General features: G+C 38.8%; 2 protein-coding genes across 2 annotated transcripts; both read left to right on the top strand.

Annotated features, from left to right (window-relative positions):
• The first annotated feature begins 977 nt into the window (after positions 1–977).
• On the top strand, positions 978–22,952 carry LOC137031040 (histone H2AX). Its single transcript, XM_067401618.1, is given in 3 exon segments — positions 978–1,381; positions 5,774–5,777; positions 22,259–22,952. Coding segments are annotated over 3 exon segments (789 nt in total). The 5' UTR covers positions 978–984; the 3' UTR covers positions 22,647–22,952.
• On the top strand, positions 20,871–21,640 carry LOC137031039 (histone H1-like). The gene has a single exon (XM_067401617.1). The coding sequence runs from the start codon at positions 20,895–20,897 to the stop codon at positions 21,513–21,515; it is 621 nt and encodes a 206-aa protein (XP_067257718.1). The 5' UTR covers positions 20,871–20,894; the 3' UTR covers positions 21,516–21,640.

Below are 22,952 nucleotides of genomic sequence, written 5' to 3'. Positions count from 1 at the left end.
ATTATAACAAGCACATAAGTAATTACTCTATGAATGTAAATCAAATTAAAATTCAGAACAATGTGTGAAATGAAGCAATGCAAAATGTGAGCTTCTGAGGTAAATATTTAAACAGGGCCTTGACACTCAGGAACAGCCTTCATGCATGTCCAGATCACACACTGCCAAGACTTCAGCTCTCACATCCAATCTGAAACAGACAGCGACTTTCAAGATGATGAGTATAATGTGGAATCACAAAAGCAAAACAAGACCATATTATGACATTGTTTATAATAACAAGTAGGCTATAACGTCATCTTGTAAAGTAGCTGTCTATTTTTTCTGTGCATTTGTGCTGCATTACCTTATAGAAATAAATTAAATTATTATCAGAATAATTTTATTTGACTGCTTTTGAAATTGTTTTAAATTAGGCTACATAAGGTTGTTTGAGTATGTGTTATGTTTGACACATTTCAGGGTTTTGTGCTGCAATATCCTGCCTTGTTAAACTTTAAATAAAACTATAATTTCCTATCATAATTATAATATTTTAAACAAAAATAACATTCTTTAAGTAGCTGCTGGCATGAAGACTGTCATCAAAACAAAGCTCCAAAGATTTATATTTCAAAAGAATATTTTATTAACATTTCGAAATAATCTATTAAACAGCTGCAATTTGAGGAGCATGTACTAATATTTTCAGTACCATTCGCTTGCGCGTTGTCTCAAGGACACGCCCACAATAGCAGGATATCATGAATATTCGTGTAAGCGCCACCCAGTGGAACAGAATATTTCAGAAACCGAATATATTGTAACACCGGTCTATTTGCCAGAAAGGGGGTTGGGCTTTGGTGGGAAGTGCAGTGATTGGTTGAAATCTTAACAGACTCTAAACCAATGGGCGACTGGCACTCTCCTATAAAGACAGTGTGTGCAGGATTGAGTTTTCATTCTCTTACTTTTATCTATAGACTTACAGTGACTGAACTCAGAATGAGCGGCAGAGGCAAAACCGGCGGCAAAGCGAGAGCGAAAGCCAAGACTCGCTCCTCCAGGGCAGGACTGCAGTTCCCCGTCGGTCGTGTTCACAGGCTTCTCCGCAAAGGCAACTACGCAGAGCGCGTCGGTGCCGGTGCTCCTGTTTATCTGGCGGCTGTGCTCGAGTATCTGACCGCTGAGATCCTGGAGTTGGCTGGAAACGCCGCTCGGGACAACAAGAAGACCCGCATCATTCCCCGTCACCTGCAGCTGGCGGTGCGCAATGACGAGGAGCTGAACAAACTTCTGGGCGGAGTGACCATCGCTCAGGGCGGCGTGCTGCCCAACATCCAGGCCGTGCTGCTGCCCAAGAAGACCGAGAAGCCCGCCAAATCCAAATAAACCAGCTCCAGTCTCATTAAACCCAAAGGCTCTTTTAAGAGCCACTCATTTCATCTGATAGAGAGCGCTTTCCTTTAATATTTAGTCCAGGGGTCTCAGACTCAAATTGGCGGGGGGCCGTTTCTGTGATTGACACCTCATAGGAGGGCCAATATTAACATTCAAGCGCAACATTTCAGAAAATTTACTTTCCTTTGCATTATTTCTCATTTACTTCCAATTTCATTAGGCCTAGTAACATTTTTATATGTATTCTATTTACCATACTAAATGTAAACCGCAGTGTCTCATTGTTACAGAGCATAATATAATTATATAATACTATTACTAATATAGTACTACTAATATAATGCTATTAATTGCAATAGTCTGGTGCAACTTCTCACATCCAACAAGGTGCATGGAATAAAAAACAACAGTAATTTAGGAACAAAACCAGCAACACTTGGCGTGGAGGGGCCAGAAATAAACAAAAACTGGAGCTATATATATCAACTTTATTTTGCCCGAAAAAACAAAAAAAAGTCTCTCATTGTTACATTATTAGTTTTTAACATTTAGTGGAAGTATTTTCCCTTACTTTATGTTAGCTTAAATAACATTAAAATCTTGCACTGAACAACACAATCCCTGAATACATTTGTACACTCCTGTTTGACGGACACCCGCAGCGCTTCTGCTCACAGCTGAGCCACACTTGTCCAAGATGCCGTTTGAACATCGGTAACGTTTAATGGCTGCATCGGACGCGTTTCGGTGGTTTAAATCGACGCTTGTGACTTAAAGTCGAGTGCTTTTACTGTGATTTAGGCAAGCGCGCTCGTAATAGAAGCGACGCGGTTGACAGCGCGGCTCATGGTTGCATAGCAACGACGGAGAATGAGGCGCGGCCGCTTATGTGACGCGATATGTGAATGATCCCATAGAACAGCGACTTTTTCTTTGCATATCAGACAGGTAGCAACTAGAGAATAATAATAATTTATCGGGCCGGATTATGTTTTATTCTTTAGATCAGTTGCGGGCCGGGTGGAGGGGGAGGGCGGGCTGTAAATGACCGCGGGCTGGCAGTTTGAGACCACTGATTTAGACATCATAAATGCATGTGTCATATATTATTCTGCACTGACAAATACATTAGTAGTACAAACTTACAAACACATGATGATCTTTTAATGTGTTTGATAGAGATCGTCAGGTGTAGAGTTTAGAGATATTCATGCCCCCAACACATCTATCCTAATATATTAAAATATTATCTATACTAAGCTCTACATTAATAGATTATTCAAAATAAAAAACAATATTCATATGAGCTTCAGGGGATGTCTGGAGTCTTTCGCTCTTTAGGAGCTGCTCTATGGAGCTTTCCGCCTTCCGTGTTCAACAAACGAAAAAAAGAAGAATAAAAACGGAGCTGACATTTTCTTTGTATGTTGAATACAGAAGGCGGTCTTGAGGAAGCTACATATTTTACTTCATAACTTGTTAAATATGGATTTTTTTTTTTTTTACACAAATGCATGGCTTCGTTTCAGAAGGCCTTTATTAACCCGCCAGAGCCGTGTGGAGTACGTTTATGATGGATGGATGTGGACGGACACACTTTCTTCAGCTCATACTCTGTATCACTCACTGCCAGTATAAAGCTTGGATGCGTCAGGATATTTAATATTTCAAAGATTGTGTTCATCAGAGTGAAGAAAGTCATATACAGCTAGGATGGCTTGAGGATGAGTAAAGCTTGGGCTAATTTTCATTTGAAAGTGAACTAATCCTTTAACTTTTGCCACTTCTTTACCATTTTGCAACACAAGTGTATCAATGCACAATGTTTTAGTGAGTGAGAATATGTTTAGTTTTGCAAAAATAGTGCAAGAGATTTTCAAATGGTGTAAATTCCCAAACTTGTTTGAGGTTTTGAAGAAAGAGTGATTTATTCAATAAATTGGTTTATCTCTTTGAGCATTAGTTCAGAGAAGAGGGTTTAGTGTGTAAGCAATTGTGGAAAACTAATTTTTTATAGTTTTTAACCAATTTGCCCCTTTACATCTTCAGTCTGCCCAAAAACACACACTTCCAACTGTTTTTAACGAGCTTATCTAGTTTTTTTTTTTTTTTATCAAATTTTCTAGCTATTGGCCTGAAATAATTTAAATTCTGCAAATATATTTGAAATGTCTAATAAAAATAAACTGTACTGTCCATTTACACTAGCATCATTCAGTGTTTCTTATAATATCCTCTTCCAAATGAATTTATAAAACTTGATTTTAATGTTAAAGGGTTAGTTCACCCAAAAATGAAAATAATGTCATTAATTACTCACCCTCATGTCGTTCCACACCTGTAAGACCTTCATTCATCTTCAGAACACAAATTAAGATATTTTTGATGAAATCCGTTGGCTCAGTGAGGCCTGCATAGCCAGCAATGCCGATTTCAAAACACTGCTTCAGGAAGCTTTGGAGCGTTATGAATCTTTTGTGTCGAATCATGATTCGGATCGCGTGTCAAACTGCCAATGGCTGAAATCACGTGACTTTGGCACTCCGAACCGCTGATTCGATACACTGATCCGATGCTTCGTATGTGCTTCCTGAAGCAGTGTTTTGAAATCGTCCATCACTAAATAAGTCGTTATTTTGGTTTTTTTTTTGGCGCTCCAAAAATATTCTTGTGGCTTTATAATATTAGTATTGAACCACTGTACTCACATGAACTGATTTAAATATGTTTTTAGTACATTAATGGATCTTGAGAGAGGAAATGTCATTGCTCAGGCCTCACTGGGCCATCGGATTTCATCAAAAATATCTTCATTTGTGTTCTGAAGATGAACGAAGGTCTTACGGGTGTGGAACGACATGAGGGAGAGTAATTAATGACATTATTTTCATTTTTGGGTGAACTAACCCTTTAAACATAGGACAGGGCTCGTTAGATCAGTGTTACAGTTAAATCACACTGAACTCTATTGAGGGGAGGGGCGTGTTGCGCCACGTGACATGACGCTGGTTTCTGTCAGGTCCTGTAAGCAAGTGTAAAAGTCCTCCTTGTATCACTGTCTCATCATTCACTCGTCATCATCGTCTGATAGAGTTCAGTGATCATGTCTGGAAGAGGCAAAGGCGGGAAAGGGCTCGGGAAAGGAGGCGCGAAGCGTCACCGTAAAGTTCTGCGCGATAACATCCAGGGAATCACCAAACCCGCCATTCGTCGTCTGGCTCGCCGCGGCGGCGTCAAGCGCATCTCCGGGCTGATCTACGAGGAGACCCGCGGTGTGTTGAAGGTGTTCCTGGAGAACGTTATCCGCGATGCCGTCACCTACACCGAGCACGCCAAGAGAAAGACCGTCACCGCCATGGATGTTGTGTACGCGCTGAAGCGACAGGGACGAACCTTGTACGGATTCGGAGGATAAACACCTGAAACCAGGAGAAACTACACAAACCCAACGGCTCTTTTCAGAGCCACACACTCTGACACACAAAGAGCTGATCAGATCATATTGATTTATGTTATTCAGACACGAACCATAAAACACTTCTGAGAAAGCCATGAGAATATGAAAGTCATCTAAAAGAAAATAGGCTTTTTTTTTAAATGGTAACTTTAACGTTATCAATGTAATTGTATTTAGAACAGTATTATTTCTCAAGATTAAACTTCATGACCAGAATATTTTTGTTTCAGAAACAAATTTCTCAGATTCAGACCTAGTTTCACAGACAGCGTTTAGACTAAGATCATAAATTAGGTCTTAATTAGTTTATATAAATGTGTCTTAGAAAAAACCATCACTGTTGAGACTAAACACTAACATATTTTCAGACAGGACAGTTTCTTCAGTTAAAACTTAAACATGTATTTTAGTCTCAGACTAGCTTTAATCCTCGTCTGTGAAACTGCGGGTAATTGTCTAATTTGTGTCACATGACATGATTTATTCCTGTAGACTTTGAATTAAAGTGTCTTACAAAATAAAGACATCTAAATATGACCAGCAAATGGGCTTTTAAGATACTTTTTTTTTTCTCTCAATCTATATGGAGTTTCAAACTCAATCCTGCAGAATATTTGTCTTTTCACAATCCGATTAAACGAGAATAAAGAGCGGGAAATGAAACAACGGAAACTGGGGGGAGGGGTGTCGCTCAAACTGTTGGCGGTGGGCGGGGCTATCATTTAACAGCCTGTGATTGGCTCTCATTCAGCGCGTGATGCTTTGAGTTGTCCAGTGAAACACGAGTTTATGGGTGTGGCCTATGAAAACAGGCAGTCAGGTGATCCCGTCTCTCTGTGTAAATTAGCATATGGTAGAGAATAAAAGCCTCTGTGTCGCTCGTGAGTCACATTGATTCGTCAGTTCTGCGATCATTCAGCATCATGCCTGAACCAGCCAAGTCCGCGCCTAAGAAGGGCTCCAAGAAGGCCGTCACGAAGACCGCCGGGAAGGGAGGAAAGAAGCGCAGAAAGTCCAGGAAGGAGAGCTACGCCATCTACGTGTACAAAGTGCTGAAGCAGGTTCATCCTGACACCGGCATCTCCTCCAAGGCGATGGGCATCATGAACTCTTTCGTCAACGACATCTTCGAGCGCATCGCCGGTGAGGCGTCTCGTCTCGCTCACTACAACAAGCGCTCCACCATCACGTCGAGAGAGATCCAGACCGCCGTGCGTCTGCTGCTGCCCGGTGAGCTGGCCAAACACGCCGTGTCTGAGGGCACCAAGGCCGTCACCAAGTACACCAGCTCCAAGTAGAGTCCCCGAGACTCCCACACACCCAAAGGCTCTTTTAAGAGCCACCCATATACTCACACAAAAGAGATTCTGATGATTGAAATTACTTATGAGATTGAGGTATTGCAACCAAAGTTGCAACAGTCTATTTATAAGTTGTTTGCCCTCTTAAAGTTAATAAACCAAGATGTGATTAGTGTTCTTCAGACTAGTACCGTTCTTAGTTTTAATCACATGCTTGTGAGTTCTTTCTTTCAAAATCACTTTTTATAAGCTCTTAAAATATTTGTTCATATGGAAACATGCCTACAAACCTTTCCTTAGATGAGTCTCTGATCTCACTCCACTTTCTCTCATTTGAGGCCAGAATCAAGTGTAACTTTTTTCTGGAGTGTCTGTCAATCAGACTGAGGATGAGGATAAAGTAATCCTGCAACACTAGTAACTAACTGCAGTAAATACAGCGTGTAGTGAGTCTATAATCTAAGGGATTGAATTTACTAGTTAGGGTTACATTCTTAAATTTTTGGTCTAGGGAGAAATAATAAAAATTAAGGGAGACTTTGATGTTTTTTCAAACATGGTAGCCATGAAGCGATCTTTTATTTTACTGACAAAAAGAGTAGCAAGTAATAAAGGGTAATTATTGAACATATAATACAATTTACTTTTTTGGAAATTGGAGCTAAAAAGTAACAAAATAATCTGCCAACTAATGTGAAAAAACTTCCATAGTAAAATAAAAATCCCCAAAAGAAAAACAACTAACCTTTCTCCTTGTCTAACCACAAAACACAATCCATAAAAGGTTTAACCCTTCAACACTTGTGATGTTCCAGCATGCAAAAAAATGCTTATAAATCTCTCGTTATGCTTAAATCGCTCTCCTAATCTTTTTGTCAACTTGTTTTCTTTCAATAGACCCTTTTCACATGACGTCACACAGCTTCCGTTTGGACTCGATGCAGTGCATCCTCACTTCCGTCAGCACAGTGAAACACTACCGCCGCCCGTGTAGTCGCCTAAATTTCATGTATTATTATTTTCATGTTTTGTATTTTCAATACACTTCTTACAAATTATACCATCTTAATATATTGCACCAGTTCAGTTTAAACTGGTATGATGTAAAATGATCTAAAATCTTTACACCATTAATTCTTCGGAGTATTATAATATTATATGGATGTTACTCTCAGGTGTCCATTACTCGTAAATAAATCTCACAAGAACAAGACTGTTATCATAGCCTACCAATTTCTAAAAATAAAGATTTGTTTTTAAAGACAAGATTCATGATATTCCAAATAGGCTAACAGATTTGTGTGGACACACAATCATTGTGATAAAACTCTGACAGCAATTCAAGGACACAACATTGCTAAAGTTTCTGCTCACGGAAACCCTAATCAAGGCAGTTACAGAATTTATTTTTGCAACTGATTGATTGTAGGCCTCATTGATCTGAGCCTCACTGATTTGAGTTCAAAGTTCATCTTTTTGAAAAGGAAAGCCTGTAATACTCAAAATGGTTTGTTTGTTTACATGATTGTGTGTATGTGCGCAAATGCACGAGTCTGCACATGTCCACACATCCACAGGTCCGAGGCCTTTATTTTTGCTCGCTCACATGTGTATATGTGAACATGAACAGGATGAACACGCTCCTGAACACTGATGCTGCGTTCCAATTCGCCTACGTATACTACGCCCTAAAAGTATGTACTCTTTCTGTGAACAAAAAGTACTTACTTTTGAGTGTGTAGCAAAAGAGTAGACAAGCTTTGGGACACACTAACACGTCATACAATCGCGTCAAATCTCTGTCGCATCCAGTCACCGTAAATTGCCCTGTCAGTCATCTTACATCCTCCACATTTCATTTAGTTAATTTCCTACCGTATCGGAGTGAAATGCAGCACGTTGATCTGCAGTCGCGGGTCTTTCATGTGGAGAACTCTCCTCATATTAATGCATAATGATGCATTTAAAAGTTAATGGCCATTCGGATCTTTATAAAAGTCCACATTGGTATTTGCAGATGAAAAATAACACGGGTAACATTAAATATATATTTTCTATCAGGTTAAACTGATTATCAGTCACTCAAATCTCTCAGCGTCGATCGCGTATATCTGCCATGTTTTGTAGTTTTTTAACACTTTTTACTCGTGTTTGTAGTTCCGAACTGAATCCTCGTCCAATGCGCAATGGGTTGTGGGCAATATTAGCCTCTATAGTGTGCACGGATCCACACTTCGTAAATCTACCAGAAATAGTAGACCATCCGGGGACTTTTGGCATACTCTTTTCAACATACTATGCTTTGGGACACCCTTATTTTAATCTCACATACTATTTAGGATGGATAGTACGGACATTGGAACGCAGGGTGATTGTTTCTCTTTTGACTCCCTCATTTATTTTCAATGGACGGTCATTTCTGACCAATATAAGCTCAAATCAATGAGGCCTACGATCAAAATAAATACAAAACCTGTCCTAATTTAAAGAAAACAAGCTGACAAAAGATTATCACGAAAGATTGGATTCAATGTAGCATAATGAAAGATTTATAAGTAATTTTTTGTCATTTTTGACTGGGAACACCACAAGTGTGGAAAACCCCCACACAAAATTACAAAATGTATCAAAAAAAAATTGTGAAGTTGTTAGACTCTGTGTGAATAAAGTCAGTAAACTTTAACCCAATGTAAGAACATTAACATTTTCATGTACGGGAAAATCCTCTCCAGATCAAAACCCGAACCCACTCCTTACAAAACCCTTAACGCGTATTTCACCACATTGTTAGAGTAACACACAAGTTAAACAACAAGTGTGTCTGTGAATGTAGACGTGAAGGAAACCATCAAGCAAGATGAATCTCTTCTCGGCTGATTGTGGACGCTTATATCTCCACACTGATCAGCAGCAGGTGTCAGCGATCTGCACAGACAACAGAGAGGCAGAAACCGCTTACTCAATGAGTAGGTACTTAATTTCAATAAGTACTTACTTGACGAGCGCTAAAAGAGTAGGTACTTAATAGCCAAATCTCGTTGAGTATGCGAGATCTGAAAATAATCCGCCATGTTGACGTTATCACAAGTGTAACAACTTAAAAGATATGAGTGACAGGTTTAATTATCTGTAAATATTTTGATATTGATTAAACTGCTTATTTTATGGTCTTGTTGAAGAAACAGCTGCCAGTAATTTTGTAATTGTAGTAGGCTACAACTAATATATTTTGGGTTAATTTAAAGTTCTTATATTTTTATAATGTGAGTTTATTTTTTGTTACAAATACCCAAATAAATCAAAATGTTCCCCTTTTCTTGTTGAATTTGCTCTAGTTTCATCCCTCAGGCTTACAAATAATAAATAAAATAAATACTTTTATGCATTATGATGTATTCAAAATGTTTAACCTTGTCATCATGCTTTATGTGTGTATATAATTTCAAACGATGATGTATACAAACACATTTTTATGTTTTTTTTTCATTGTTATTGTTCATTATTAAAGATACAACTGGGGCCTGTACCATGAAGCTGGATTAGCTGGCTAGCCAGGTAAGTTTCAGATTAGTTTGCACCAATCCTGGGTTTTAGGTACCATGAAAGTGACTTGGCTTTTAGCGGTGTTCATCGCCATGGTAACTTACGCTCCACGGCTAACCTGCTCCGGGGCAGGTTATGTTCAGGGTTAGAGATCTCAAACTGAAATTGGACCAATCAGGTGTAAGCTAAGTGACACTGACACACCCAACGCAATAAAGTCACTCCCCCAGTTTCTCTTCCTCCAAATTAAAGGTCATTATATAGTAAAAACAAATATTTAATGATGAAATTGTCTGGTTTTAATGATAATATAATTTATATATGATTTGTATATGATCTATATTTTTATTAATCCATTACACACATGCAAGTTTAGTTTAACAGTTGTTATTAAGCACTTAGTTTCAATGAATATTGATCATATGTAGGCTAATATAAATAAGGTGTAAATATACTATTTAAATATGACTACATGTGAGCTTGTATGTTTGAGTCTCTATCGCTATATATTATTAACCATATAAACTAACTTCACTTGGACTGATAGAGAAAGATCATTTCTTTTATTTGTCCTCTTTCAAAGATAAGTATTTTCCATTAGTGTAAATGCGTTTAAATTCTTAATTTTCAGTTAATTGAATCTCGCTGGCTCTCTCGTGAGAAGTGAATCACAGTTTATTTCTGTTGCAAGGCATGTGATTGGCTGTTCACCACTGATGTCACAGATTCATGTGCACACACTTCAAAGACTCAGGATCAAAGCCTGAGTTGACAGAGAAAGTTGATGATCAGCATCATGGTACCAACAAAGCCGAATTGGAGTGGTTTGGTTTTGTCAACTCGAAACTAATCCTATAACCCTGAGTTTGTTCATCTACCATCATGGTACAGGCCCCTGGTATTTTCCCTGATCTTGTAATTGTAGATCCTGCAATAAAATAAAGATATGAGTGACAGGTGCACTAACACCTCACAGCACCAGTAACTCAACTCTACCTAGAGCGGTTTTCCTCAGTGTTAGCGATGTCTGAAGCCAAAGAAGACATCAGCAGCTGCTCGAAGATCTCGCCTTTGGAGAAGACTGATTTTATACTCAAAAAATGTAAGTAAAATCTACTTGAAATTAAGATTACCTCAGAATGAATTGCTTTGCTAGCACACCCCAACATTAACCATAAACAAACTTAATTATATTACTTTACATATTACTTCTTTAGTAAAACAAGCAAAATGTAATGTTTTGTCATATGACAGCTGTGCATGAACACACACTAGACAAATACAGCTGATGTGAATATATCTCCATTGTGACGGTGCGGAAGTTCACGAGCCTTCCAGCATCCGTGCCCATATTTGGAAAAAAAAAAAATTAAGAGAAAACTTATAAAAAGGACATCAACTTGTAGACAGGATGTGAAGTATTCGAGAGAGGAAACAGAATTGACTTACCTGGTGAAGCAGCTCCTCCGTGACGCGCATCGCAGCATCTGCCATGGCTAAACTGGAGTGAGACCAAGAGGTTTATTGCTAATACTGGCTACGGAGCAAGATCGTGTTGTTTCCCTGCAGAAGAGTGCAGAATAATTCGCACCAGCTCTTCTGAGACGACGCGACTCGCATCTGCCGTGGCGAACGAGTCGAGTGAACAAAGCAAGGCCTTACTCCTAACAATAGCTGCAGACCTGTGCCGTTGTCCTGCAGAAGAGAGTGTTCAGGTATCCATCTCCATGCACGTCCTCTGAAAACGCTCAACTCTCTCGAAGGCCTCACCACAAAGAACAACCCGCTCGCACACACACACTCACCAAAATATACAGAGTCCCGCATTCACATCTTTACTTTCGTTATCGCCTGTTGGCATATTGTTTTTTTTTCTGAACTTGAACTGTTGGGTTTATTTAATCCATTATTTGCTTCGCTTAGTTTTTTTTATTTTTTGTGTGGCTCATTTTGGAGTTATAATGTGGAGAAAAACTGGACACCTGTAACGGTGAAACTGCCGTTACTACTACCCAGGACGTGAATATATGGAATATTTTTTTTTTTTTTTTTTTTTTTTTTTATCTCTTGCTGTTATTATTTTGGTTGAATGTGATCTTTGTGGTATAATTGCATTGCAATTTCTTTATTGTTTGACCAAAAAAAATATAAACATTCACTTGAACTGCATACCTGTTTGTCTCATGATTTGAAGTTTTTTTTTTTTTTTTTTTTTGTCATGTAACTGGTATATTTTATACCTGGCGCCCGAACATTATTTGGTTAAAACCAAAAAATTTAAAAGATTAATTTGGATGGGCTGCCACTGTTACACCATTTACAGTCAATGAAAGCATGAAGTAATAAAATATATACATTTACTGATAACGGCATAATTAATAAGTAAAGACTTAATAAAAGTAATAATGACAATAATTAAATAAATGCATGTACAAGTCAACAACACACGAAACAAAGCTTTATTGATACGTATTGATCTAACAATCAGGTATTTACAGTCCTGTTGTCATCTCACACAGCTGTGCCGATTCTGCAGCTTTATTCTGATGAACACCTTCATCATCATGTTCCTCACCGCTGCTCTTCTCAATGGGGACATCGTTGATCCAGAGGATGAGGAAGACCATGATGATGATCCTCTGAACCCCACAACCTTGAAGCAGGAGTGGGAGAAGATGTGTGGGTCAATCTGGCTGCTGCAAACATTCATGTGTTCTCCATCAGCATGACTGAATAAACAGATTAAAACATTTTACAATTCATTCATGTCAGCATTCAGTTTCTTTCCATACTTCATTTCATATTTTTACAATTACATGATGATTTCTGTTGTAGCTTCATTACTTTTGTGGTGTGGTGGTCTGAACCGCTGAGCTGGTCAGCAGAAGGTTGCTGGTTTGATCTCTGCAGCGTCTCCTCCAGTGTGTCCTTGATTGAGTCACTCTACTCCAGGTTACTCCACCGGGATCATCCCTGTAATAAGAGCACTGTATGTCACTTTAGATAACAGCATCTGCCAAATGTAAATTCGATTTTTTAAAAATCCTTTTGTGTTTCGAGCACAAACGCTATTTGGAGGCATAAAGGGTTAGTTCACCCAAACAAATAAATTCAGTCATTATTCACTTGCCTTCACGCTGTTCAATCCCTGTGTTCATTTTTTTTTTTTTCTTTTTTTTCTGGACACAAAAGTTGATTTTGATCAAGTTTGTCCAGCTAGTTTCTACAATATCAGTCAATGGAGCCTGACGTCCAGAAGCTTCATGACATTATTTGATGATGCTTTTGAAGCTCCACTGAAACCAGCAGAACAATCTTGACAAAAATCACATCCTCACTGTCCTTTGGTCTTTGTCTAGATGCTCTCACTGGCTCTCAGGGTTCACTGAAGATGAAGAAATCACATCAACATCAGTCCAGATGAGGCAGTAAGAGCAGGAGGAGTGATGGAGGATCTCGTCCATGACACTGAACCATTCCCAGGATCTGCTGTGTCTCTCCATCCTCAGTGCTCTCACCAGTCTGAGGACATTCACATCCTACAAAAACACAATCATAATACAAAAGCAGTCATTTTAGCAGTACAATGTTCTCTGATTTCTGTATTAGAAGTAACAAAATGATCTTTATATATTTTTTTTTCAGGTTTTCCTTTTTTTTCCCTTTTTTTCACAAATGGCACTGTCATCTTTCCTTGCAGGTCCTGCTCCAACACAAAGCTCTGCAACAAATGCACTGACATCAAGAATCAGAAAAGTACTGTAATAACTCTGTTTGAAATTACAATTATTAAAATAAACTACAACTTAAGATTTAAACAAACTTTGTATTAATTTCTGGCCCTGTAACATCAGACAAGATTCAAGTGGCCTCCTGGGATAGAAAAGTATCCATCGAGGAACACTTCAGAATCTGGGCGGAAGCAGTAGGCCTTAGTACTTATTCGCTCGCCTACTGCTTTTCCCCTGTTATAGAGTAGGTAAGTAGGCGGTTTCAGACGCACTTTAAGTCTCGCGAGAATTGTTACGTCACCCAACGTAATTTTCGCCTACTCTTTTTGCTTCTGACAGGAGGGCCGATTCAAGATGGCGGCGAGACCAGACGCGTTTTGAATAGACCTTTAACGACTGTTAAAGATTGCTGCTCAAATTAACATTTAGAATTTAATTTTGCTGCTAAAAGTTTTTTTTACTGGTTGCTCGACTGCAGTGTTATTGAATTTCATTTTTTTCTGCTGGTTTTCGGAAATATAGCGTCTTATTATTCAAGCTAGTTATTGCTGACTCTAAAGCTAGCATAACAGCGCAATGGAAGTAGTGGCAAATAAGGAAAAACAAACTGCCCGAGAAATACATTCTTATGCATGCCAGGCCAGTGCTTTTGAGGAGTGTGTCTCATCTCCTAACACGCCTACAAAACCTCAATTGAAAAAAGCAAGAGGCAACGAAGAACAGCCATCGCTTCTGGAACTTCAGGATACCATCATCTCTGCCGTCATCGACAAGATAAACGAATGGGCGGATCAGACCGACAAGGCGGTTCACTACAATACAGTCCAGATAGATGGTCTGAAAAAGTCTTTGGACTTTTGTCATAAAGAAGTGGCAGATTTGAAAAAAACAGAATTGCATCCTAAAAGCTTCATGCGAGACACTCCAGAGAAAAGTCTGTGAAATGGAAACTAAAGTAAATGAGAGTGATCAATACAGCCGACGACAGAACCTACGTTTGCACGGGATCCCAGAGAGAGAGGATGACAACTTGAAGTCTCGTGTGCAAGAGGTCTGCCGTGCGGTGCTGTCGGCTAGTGAGGTTGGAGCAGTGATGGAGGCAATCGACGTTGTCCACAGAATTGGGAGACGCAAAGATGGCAATTCCATTCAGCAACCAAGACCAGTGATCATCCGGTTTATGTCGAGAACAGCGAGAGACTTAATCTGGAGGGCATCAAAGAAGAGTGAGTTCCTGAGCAGCAAGAAGCTTCGTTTCAAAGAAGACCTGACCGCTGAAGACAGAGCCATTCGCAACCGGCTCTGGCCAACTAGAAGCGGCAAGAAAGAGAGGAGAGAAGGCTTATTTCGTCGGGATCAGAGCATTTGTGAATGGAAACGAAATTAAAGACATCTGAAAAGGAAAGATCTTGTATGCTCTGATAAAGTACAACCTTTTTTAAGGTAACCCCCCATGTGTAACAAGGGGCATTGAGGCAGCTAATGTTTACATTAGAGCAGTTATCTCTGCAGTTTTTGCACAAAAGTTCATACAGTTAACGTTATTTGTTATGAGTTTTTATGTCTGTATCTGTTTTATCTGTAAATGCCAGAGGTGCTAGAGACCAATTGAAAAGGAAATGTTTATTTTTATTTTTTCAAAACAAAGGTGCTGATTTTTATTTTATACAGGAGACTCATGCTACTAAATTGGATATTTCTTTTTGGGAGAGTCAATGGGGGAAAAATATATGGTTTTCATTTGGGAGTAACCGGTCAGCAGGGGTCGCTATCTTACAGGGAAACTTTAAAGGGCACATTATTAAACATTTAGCAGATTTAAATGGGAGATGGGTAATTCTGGTCGTTGATGTAGATCATTCCCAATTCATTATTGTAAACATATATGCGTGTAACAACAAAAAAGACAACAAGCTATTATTTACAACAATAGAAAATATAATTAACCAGCTGATTACAACTTTTCATACTGCCAAGATTATATGGGGTGGTGATTTTAATACAGTTATGGATGGAAATCTTGATAGATGGCCTCCAAGAAATAGTTCTTCAGATGAATTGGAGAATATATGTCAAAGGATGAGTCTTGTTGATATCTGGAGACACAAAAATCCCAAAAAAAGCATATATACTTGGAGTAATAAAGATAGGTCACAGAAGTCCCGTATATATTTCTGGTTGATTTCTTCGGAGATCGATGACAAGATGGTTTCAGCTCATATAGAACTTACTCTTCTCACAGATCACCAAGCAATTTATATAAAGATAGATTTAATAATACTTAGTAACAAACCAAACAGAGATTATATGAAACTAAACCAAATGCTATTACAAAAAAAAAAACAATTTAAGGATGATGCCGCCGTGATAATTGAAAAATATTGGAGAAAAGCTAGTCTTGATAGCAATTTTGGAAGCTGCTGGGAACTGATGAAATTTGAAATTCGTAAGTTAGCTATAAAATTAGGCAAGAAAATAGCCAAAGACAAGAGAGAGGAAGAATCCAGAGTTATCACTAGAATAATAAAGTTATCAGAGAAAGTTGATTTAACTGGATGTGAATTTACAGAACTAACTTCTTTACAACTTAAATTGGACAAGATGTATGAAGACAAAGCCAAAGGGGCTTTTGTCAGATCTAGGAGGAAATGGCTTGAAAAAGGGGAAAAAATGCACTAAATATTTCTTTAATCTAGAAAAAAGAAGCTTTGAAGTATCATCCCTAAGTAAATTGAAAATCAATGATGTCTGTGATGATAAGATCCAGATATCAAAATACGTTGCTGATTTCTATCAAAGATTGTACTCTACTGATGTCGAAAATGCAAAAAATATGGATCTCTTCCTAAAAAGAAAACAAAATTATATTGATGTCATTGACGATGGCTTTAAATTGGTTTGTGACAGAGATTATCAGAAGTGCAAAAATGTATTGCCTCTCTAAAAGAAAATAAATCACCAGGGAATGATGGGCTAATAAGTGAATTTTACAGGGTTTTTGACCAATTGTTAGCTCCTTTTCTAGTTAAAGTTTATATAGAAGCCATTAAGAAAGGGGAACTCCCACCAACTAACGACAAGGACTTATTAAACTGATACCCAAACCAAACAAAGATAAATTAAGTATTGAAAATTGGAGACCAATCAGTTTATTGAATAATGATGCTAAAATATTTGCATTAATTTTTGCTAAAAGATTAAAATCAGGGTTACATGATATAATTGATGAAGAACAATCAGGCTTTATGCCAGGCCGGAATATAGGTAATAATATACGTTTGATTTTGGATATGATTGATTATAATGAATGCATAGTAGATGATAGTTTTGTCCTATTTGTAGATTTTTATAAAGCATTTGACACAGTTAGTCATCAATTTATGTTAAAAACGATCAAATGCTTTGGTTTTGGAGAACAGTTTTTAAAGGCTATATTCAGACTCTATACAGAGGATGTAACGGCTCAGTTAAACTTGCTCATGGCACAACTTATTTGAGATAGGTCGTGGAATACGACAAGGATGTCCCCTTAGCCCTTTTCTTTTTCTCCTTGTTACACAAATCATGGCCAGACATATTATGCCCAGTTCCAAGGTATATTGACATTAGGTACAGAATTTAAAATTTCACAGTTAGCGGATGACACGGCATTATTTCTCCGTAATAAGCACGAGGTTATAAAAGCAATTGACTCTATCACAAAATTCTCTGAAGTCTCGGGTTTAAGAATGAATCTAGATAAATCTGCTTTGTTGTCACTAAAGTGACTTATCAGTCATAAGTGGTATTCCTGTTAAAAATACAATAACATACTTGGGGGTTATCATTGATAAAAATGAAAAAAGGCGTTGTAATCTCAATTTTGACCCCATAGTAGAGAAAATAAAGAAAAGATTTAATATATGGTTGATGAGGGACTTGTCACTGAATGGCAGAGTTTTATTGTCTAAGGCAGAAGGGATATCACGTGCCGTCTATCTATCATTATCCATGGGAATGCCAGCTAGTGTATATAAAAAACTTGATAAGATCTTATTTAATTTCATTTGGAGGAATAGATCCCATTATTTATGTAAAGATATTTTGGTGGTCTTGAAGTGTTGACTTTTGAAACCTTAAGTAATTCCTTTTTGGTGAGATGGTTAAGTAATTTAATTAAGGAAGCATGGAGCATTTGGAACACCTTTCCCAAACAGATTTTTGATTCACTGGGAGGATTAAACTTGTTGTTGAAATGTAATTTTAAAATTGAGAAGTTACCTGTGAACTTGGCCAACTTTCACAAGCATGCCCTGTTAGCCTGGAAAATGGTCTACAAACACAATTTTTCTCCCACAAACTGTTATATTTGGAAAAACAGGAATATTCAATATAAAAATAAATCTATATATTACCAAAGATGGGTAGATAACAACATTCTATTAGTTGAACAACTCATGAACACAGAAGGTCAGTTACTAACATACGACGAGTTTCTTTCAAAAGCAAAATTTCCTGTCTCCCCTAAGGAGTATGCTATCGTTTTTGATGCTGTACCAAGAAATATCATTCAGATGTTAAAATATAACTCAACTGTTGCAAGTGGCAGTTATTTGACTACACAAGGAATTTTTCTTGGCGACATTGACATCACTACCAAAAAATGCCCAAACAAATACATTAGGAATCTAATGTACACTAAAACACTTCCTGCAGCAAGATCCTTTTGGGCTTCTCAGTTTGAAGAAATCAAATGGGAAAGAGTGTGGTTAATTGGGGACAAGTTCCTCTTAAATAATAAAATAAAGGAGGTGTCTTAAATTGTACATAGAATATACCCAGCAAAGAAAACTTTAGAAAGATTTAAAATTGACATTGAATATTCCTGTACCTTTTGTGGTAATTATGATGAAACAATTTGTCATCTGTTTTATGATTGTATATATAGTATGATATTTTGGAGAGATGTTGAAAACTATATAAGACGTAAAACTGGACAAACTTTAACATTGAGGAGAAAAGATGTGTTTATTTACTTTGAAGATGGTGGAACAGATAAGGATTTCTCTTTTTTCGTCCAATTGTTTTTAGTCTTAGGAAAATTCCATATTCATAAGAAGAAATGGGCAGAGTCCAAACCAAATTTTGAACACCTTTTAGTAGAGTTAAAACAATATCACACCACTGTAAGAGGTCTTAAAAATAGAAAGGCTATTAAGACCGATCTTGTACTCTCTAAATATGTTTAATTTGCATCCTTTCATGTAATTTGGTCTCTTTTATTTTTATTTCTATTTTGTGTTGTGGTTATTGTTTGTCTTGTATGTCTATTTTAGTAGTGTTTTTTGTGTATCAACCCTGGCATAAACAGATGTTGTTGTATTGTATTGTTAATACTGAATAAATTAAAAAAAAAAAAAAAAAAAATTTTTGCTTCTGACATACTCGCTCACCTACTGCTTTTCCCCTACTAAATAGTAGAGGCGGTTTCGGACGCAGCCAAAAAGAAACACAGAAAACAATCAAACTCCAGAATAACACTGATCATCTGTTAGTGGGTGGATATATTAGGCAGCAAGTGAACATTTTGTCCTCAAAGTTGATGTTAGAAGCAGGAGAAATGGGCGAGCGTAAGGATTTGAGCGAGTTTGACAAGGACCAGATTGTGATGCTAGACGACTGGATCAGAACATCTCCAGAACTGCAGCTCTTGTGGGGTGTTCCCGGTCTGCAGTGGTCAGTCTCTATCAAAAGTGCTCCAAGGAAGGAACAGTGGAGAACCGGCGACAGGGTCATTGAAGGCTGACCCGTGTGGTCCGATCCAACAGACGAGCTCCTGTAGCTCAAACTGCTCCAGAAGTTAATGCTGGTTCTGATAGAAAGGTGTCAGAATACACAGTGCATCAGTTTGTTGCGTATGGAGCTGCAGACCAGTCAGGGTGATGCTGACCCCTGACCCCTGTCCACCGGCAAAGAGCCAACAGTGACACGTGACATCAGAACTGGACCACGGAGCAATGGAAGAAGGTCTGGTCTGATGAATCACGTTTTCTTTTACATCACGTGTGCGTCGCTTACCTGGAGAACACACATATACATATATATTATTTTTTTATTTATATTCCTCACTTCACCTGTCAGTGCTTATAATGCTGTGCCTGATAGAAATCAACATTTGAAGTGGATCAAAAAAGTTCATCAAAGTTGTAAGAAGAATGTTTTAGAACTTTGATGAAAGGTTTTGACCCACTTTACATGTTGTCTACTGTATTATCACACATAGGACTATTTACTGCTCCTTTTGACACACATGATCATACAAAAATAAATGCCATTTTTGTTTTTAATAAACTGAAATCTGACTGGCTGGTAATATTAGCAAAGTTAACATAGACAATTTGTAAAAAGTTCATAGTTCAACATTAGGCTTCAGTTTTTGGGTAATTCTTAAATTCTAAATCCTGATACTGTTAGTTTATGAATAAAATTATATCCATTTCAGGACATCAATGTACAAAGTCTGTTGTTTTAGGCCAGAAGTGTCTCAGTTTTGGTTCAGGGTTAAAGAGAGATGCTGTATGTTTGCTTTTCTGTGTGAGACACAAAATATCCTCACTAAAATTAGGACTGACACACCCATTATTTTTAAGAGTTTCTCCTAAATCGGCAAGTTAGGAGCTACTTTTAGCCTTAAGATGTTTTGTGAATACGGCCCCTGTGCTTTATTTAATTTACATTTGTTCATTTAGCAGATGATTTTATCCAAAGAGACTGATGAAGGAAAACAGTCTTAAAGAGGAAATGACATGATAAATTATGAAAATACAAACATTGTACAGAATAGTACAAGCTAAAACAAAGAGAGAAATAAGAAATAGAGAAAAAGTTGTTTTTAAGTCACTTTCTGCTCCTTGATGTAAATGAACAACTGATTCAGATGAGCTTTAATGAAGGTGAAGATGAGGGTGATGAGAGTCACAGACAGACTCCGGATGATGTTCATGTGCTTCAAGCGCCCAAAACAGCAGCTGTATGAAAGCCTCCTCTCGCCCCTCACTGATGCTGATTTCATTCAAGTCTCTTTCAGACTGTTTGCTGAACACACAGAGGAGCGTTCAGGCTTTCAGCAACTTTATCACTTCAAATATCCAGCAGATTCACACGCGGCTTTTCCCCGTGACTGATGCTCGCCTCGGATTTGATCTGACGGAGGCGAAACAAACATTTCCTCTCGCCGTATTTCAGTCTCTAATGAAAGCTCAGAACCTCTGCTTGCTGCTCGCTTTGTTTCGACTGTGACAAACTGTTTTACTGCTCCAGTTTCGCCCCAAATGTGAGAGAAGAAAACACACGCGCGAGCGGCTCGTGGACGCGCACAGACACAGAGCGGGCAGGTTGAGTCTACGAGGTTCTCATGTGTTGTTTAAGAGCGCAGCGCCGCTCGAGCGCTATTCATTGCTGAAAGCAGACAGCGTTTGAGAGACTCGATCCGATCAGAGAGAGATGGCAGAAACCGCCCCAGCCCCGGCTGCTGCCGCCCCGGCCAAAGCGCCCAAGAAGAAGTCCGCTGCGAAAGCCAAGAAAGCAGGTCCAGGCGTCGGTGAGCTCATCGTCAAAACTGTGAGCGCGTCCAAGGAGAGGAGCGGCGTGTCCCTCGCCGCCCTGAAGAAAGCTCTCGCTGCCAGCGGCTACGACGTGGAGAAGAACAACTCCCGCGTCAAGATCGCCATCAAGGGCCTGGTGACTAAAGGCACCCTGGTGCAGGTCAAAGGGACCGGCGCCTCGGGCTCATTCAAGCTCAACAAGCAGCAAGCCGAGACCAAGAAGAAGCCGGCCAAGAAAGCGGCTCCTAAAGCCAAGAAGCCCGCGGCAAAGAAACCCGCTGCGGCCAAGAAGCCCAAGAGCGCCGCGGCAAAGAAGCCCGCCGCGAAGAAATCGCCCAAGAAGGCCAAGAAACCCGCCGCCACAGCCGCTAAGAAGGCCACGAAGAGCCCCAAGAAGGCGAAGAAGCCAGCAGCCGCTAAGAAAGCAGCCAAGAGCCCCAAAAAGGCCAAGGCGGCTAAACCTAAGGCGGCAAAGCCTAAAGCCGCCAAGCCTAAAAAGGCAGCTCCCAAAAAGAAGTAAAAATCTAGTTTGTTCCTCAACGGCTCTTTTAAGAGCCACCCACTGACTCTGAGTAAAGAGCAAAACTCCTGAATTTAATCATTTCTTGTAAATGTTGAAAGGAAAAAGTGAAGATGAGATTTTTTTTAACAGTGCAATCTTAACAATATAAAACTTATATGTACTTTTAACTATATCACTCAATTTCAGTGAATTATACATATAAAAATATTACAAACAATATAAACAGTAATAAACTCCAGTATTACAGCATAATTCTGTACAGTATCAGAAGGTCAATGAGCACGAGATATAGTGTGAAAGTGAAGCACTTTTGGCAGGAACAGCCTATAATATCCATATTCCATGTTAGTGTGTGTCAAACCCCAGTAACATTAATACTGAAGTAAATTATTAGAAAAACATGTTTAAGTTTTCACCATTTTAGTTCATTTTAACTGCACACAGAAAAACACATTGTTCAATGAACAGTTAGGAAACGAATGATCTTGAAATCTGTTAATTTTATATCAGAAATATTTTTCAATAGTTTGGCCTTTTCTGTCTTTAAAGTCAAATACTTGTGTATAATCATTCACGCCAGAAAAGGGGGTTGGGCTTTGGAGGGAAGTTCAGTGATTGGATGAAATCTGATCAGACTCTAAGCCAATGGGCGACTGGCACTCTCCTATAAAGGCTGTGTGTGCAGGATTGAGTTTTCATTCTCTTACTTTTATCTTGAAAGTAACAGTAACTGAACTCAGAATGAGCGGCAGAGGCAAAACCGGCGGCAAAGCGAGAGCGAAAGCCAAGACTCGCTCCTCCAGGGCAGGACTGCAGTTCCCCGTCGGTCGTGTTCACAGGCTTCTCCGCAAAGGAAACTACGCAGAGCGCGTCGGTGCCGGTGCTCCTGTTTATCTGGCGGCTGTGCTCGAGTATCTGACCGCTGAGATCCTGGAGTTGGCTGGAAACGCCGCTCGGGACAACAAGAAGACCCGCATCATTCCCCGTCACCTGCAGCTGGCGGTGCGCAATGACGAGGAGCTGAACAAACTTCTGGGCGGAGTGACCATCGCTCAGGGCGGCGTGCTGCCCAACATCCAGGCCGTGCTGCTGCCCAAGAAGACCGAGAAGCCCGCCAAATCCAAATAAACCCGCTCCAGTCTCTCATTAAACCCAAAGGCTCTTTTAAGAGCCACTCATTTCATCTAATAGAGAGTGCTTTCCTTTGTCAATATTTGCAAATCTCAAACTCAGGTTAATCCTAACGCAGTGGGAGAAATAATGACAAGCCATTTCACTGAATTGGTGCCATTTCTGTACCCAGGACATTTTATGTCTAAATATGCTTGAAAATTAACTGAAATATATTAAGTGTTCTGAATGTTACTCTAGCTGCAAATATAAAAATGTATAATTTAAAACATTACAAACTAAAATGCAAAAAAAAAAATTGTC

This window comes from Chanodichthys erythropterus, chromosome 11, assembly GCF_024489055.1.
Source record: "Chanodichthys erythropterus isolate Z2021 chromosome 11, ASM2448905v1, whole genome shotgun sequence".
In the NCBI taxonomy this organism is placed as follows: Eukaryota; Metazoa; Chordata; class Actinopteri; order Cypriniformes; family Xenocyprididae; genus Chanodichthys; species Chanodichthys erythropterus.
The sequence above is the reverse complement of the archived record's forward strand: the minus strand, read 5'-3'. Positions and strand labels throughout refer to the sequence as shown.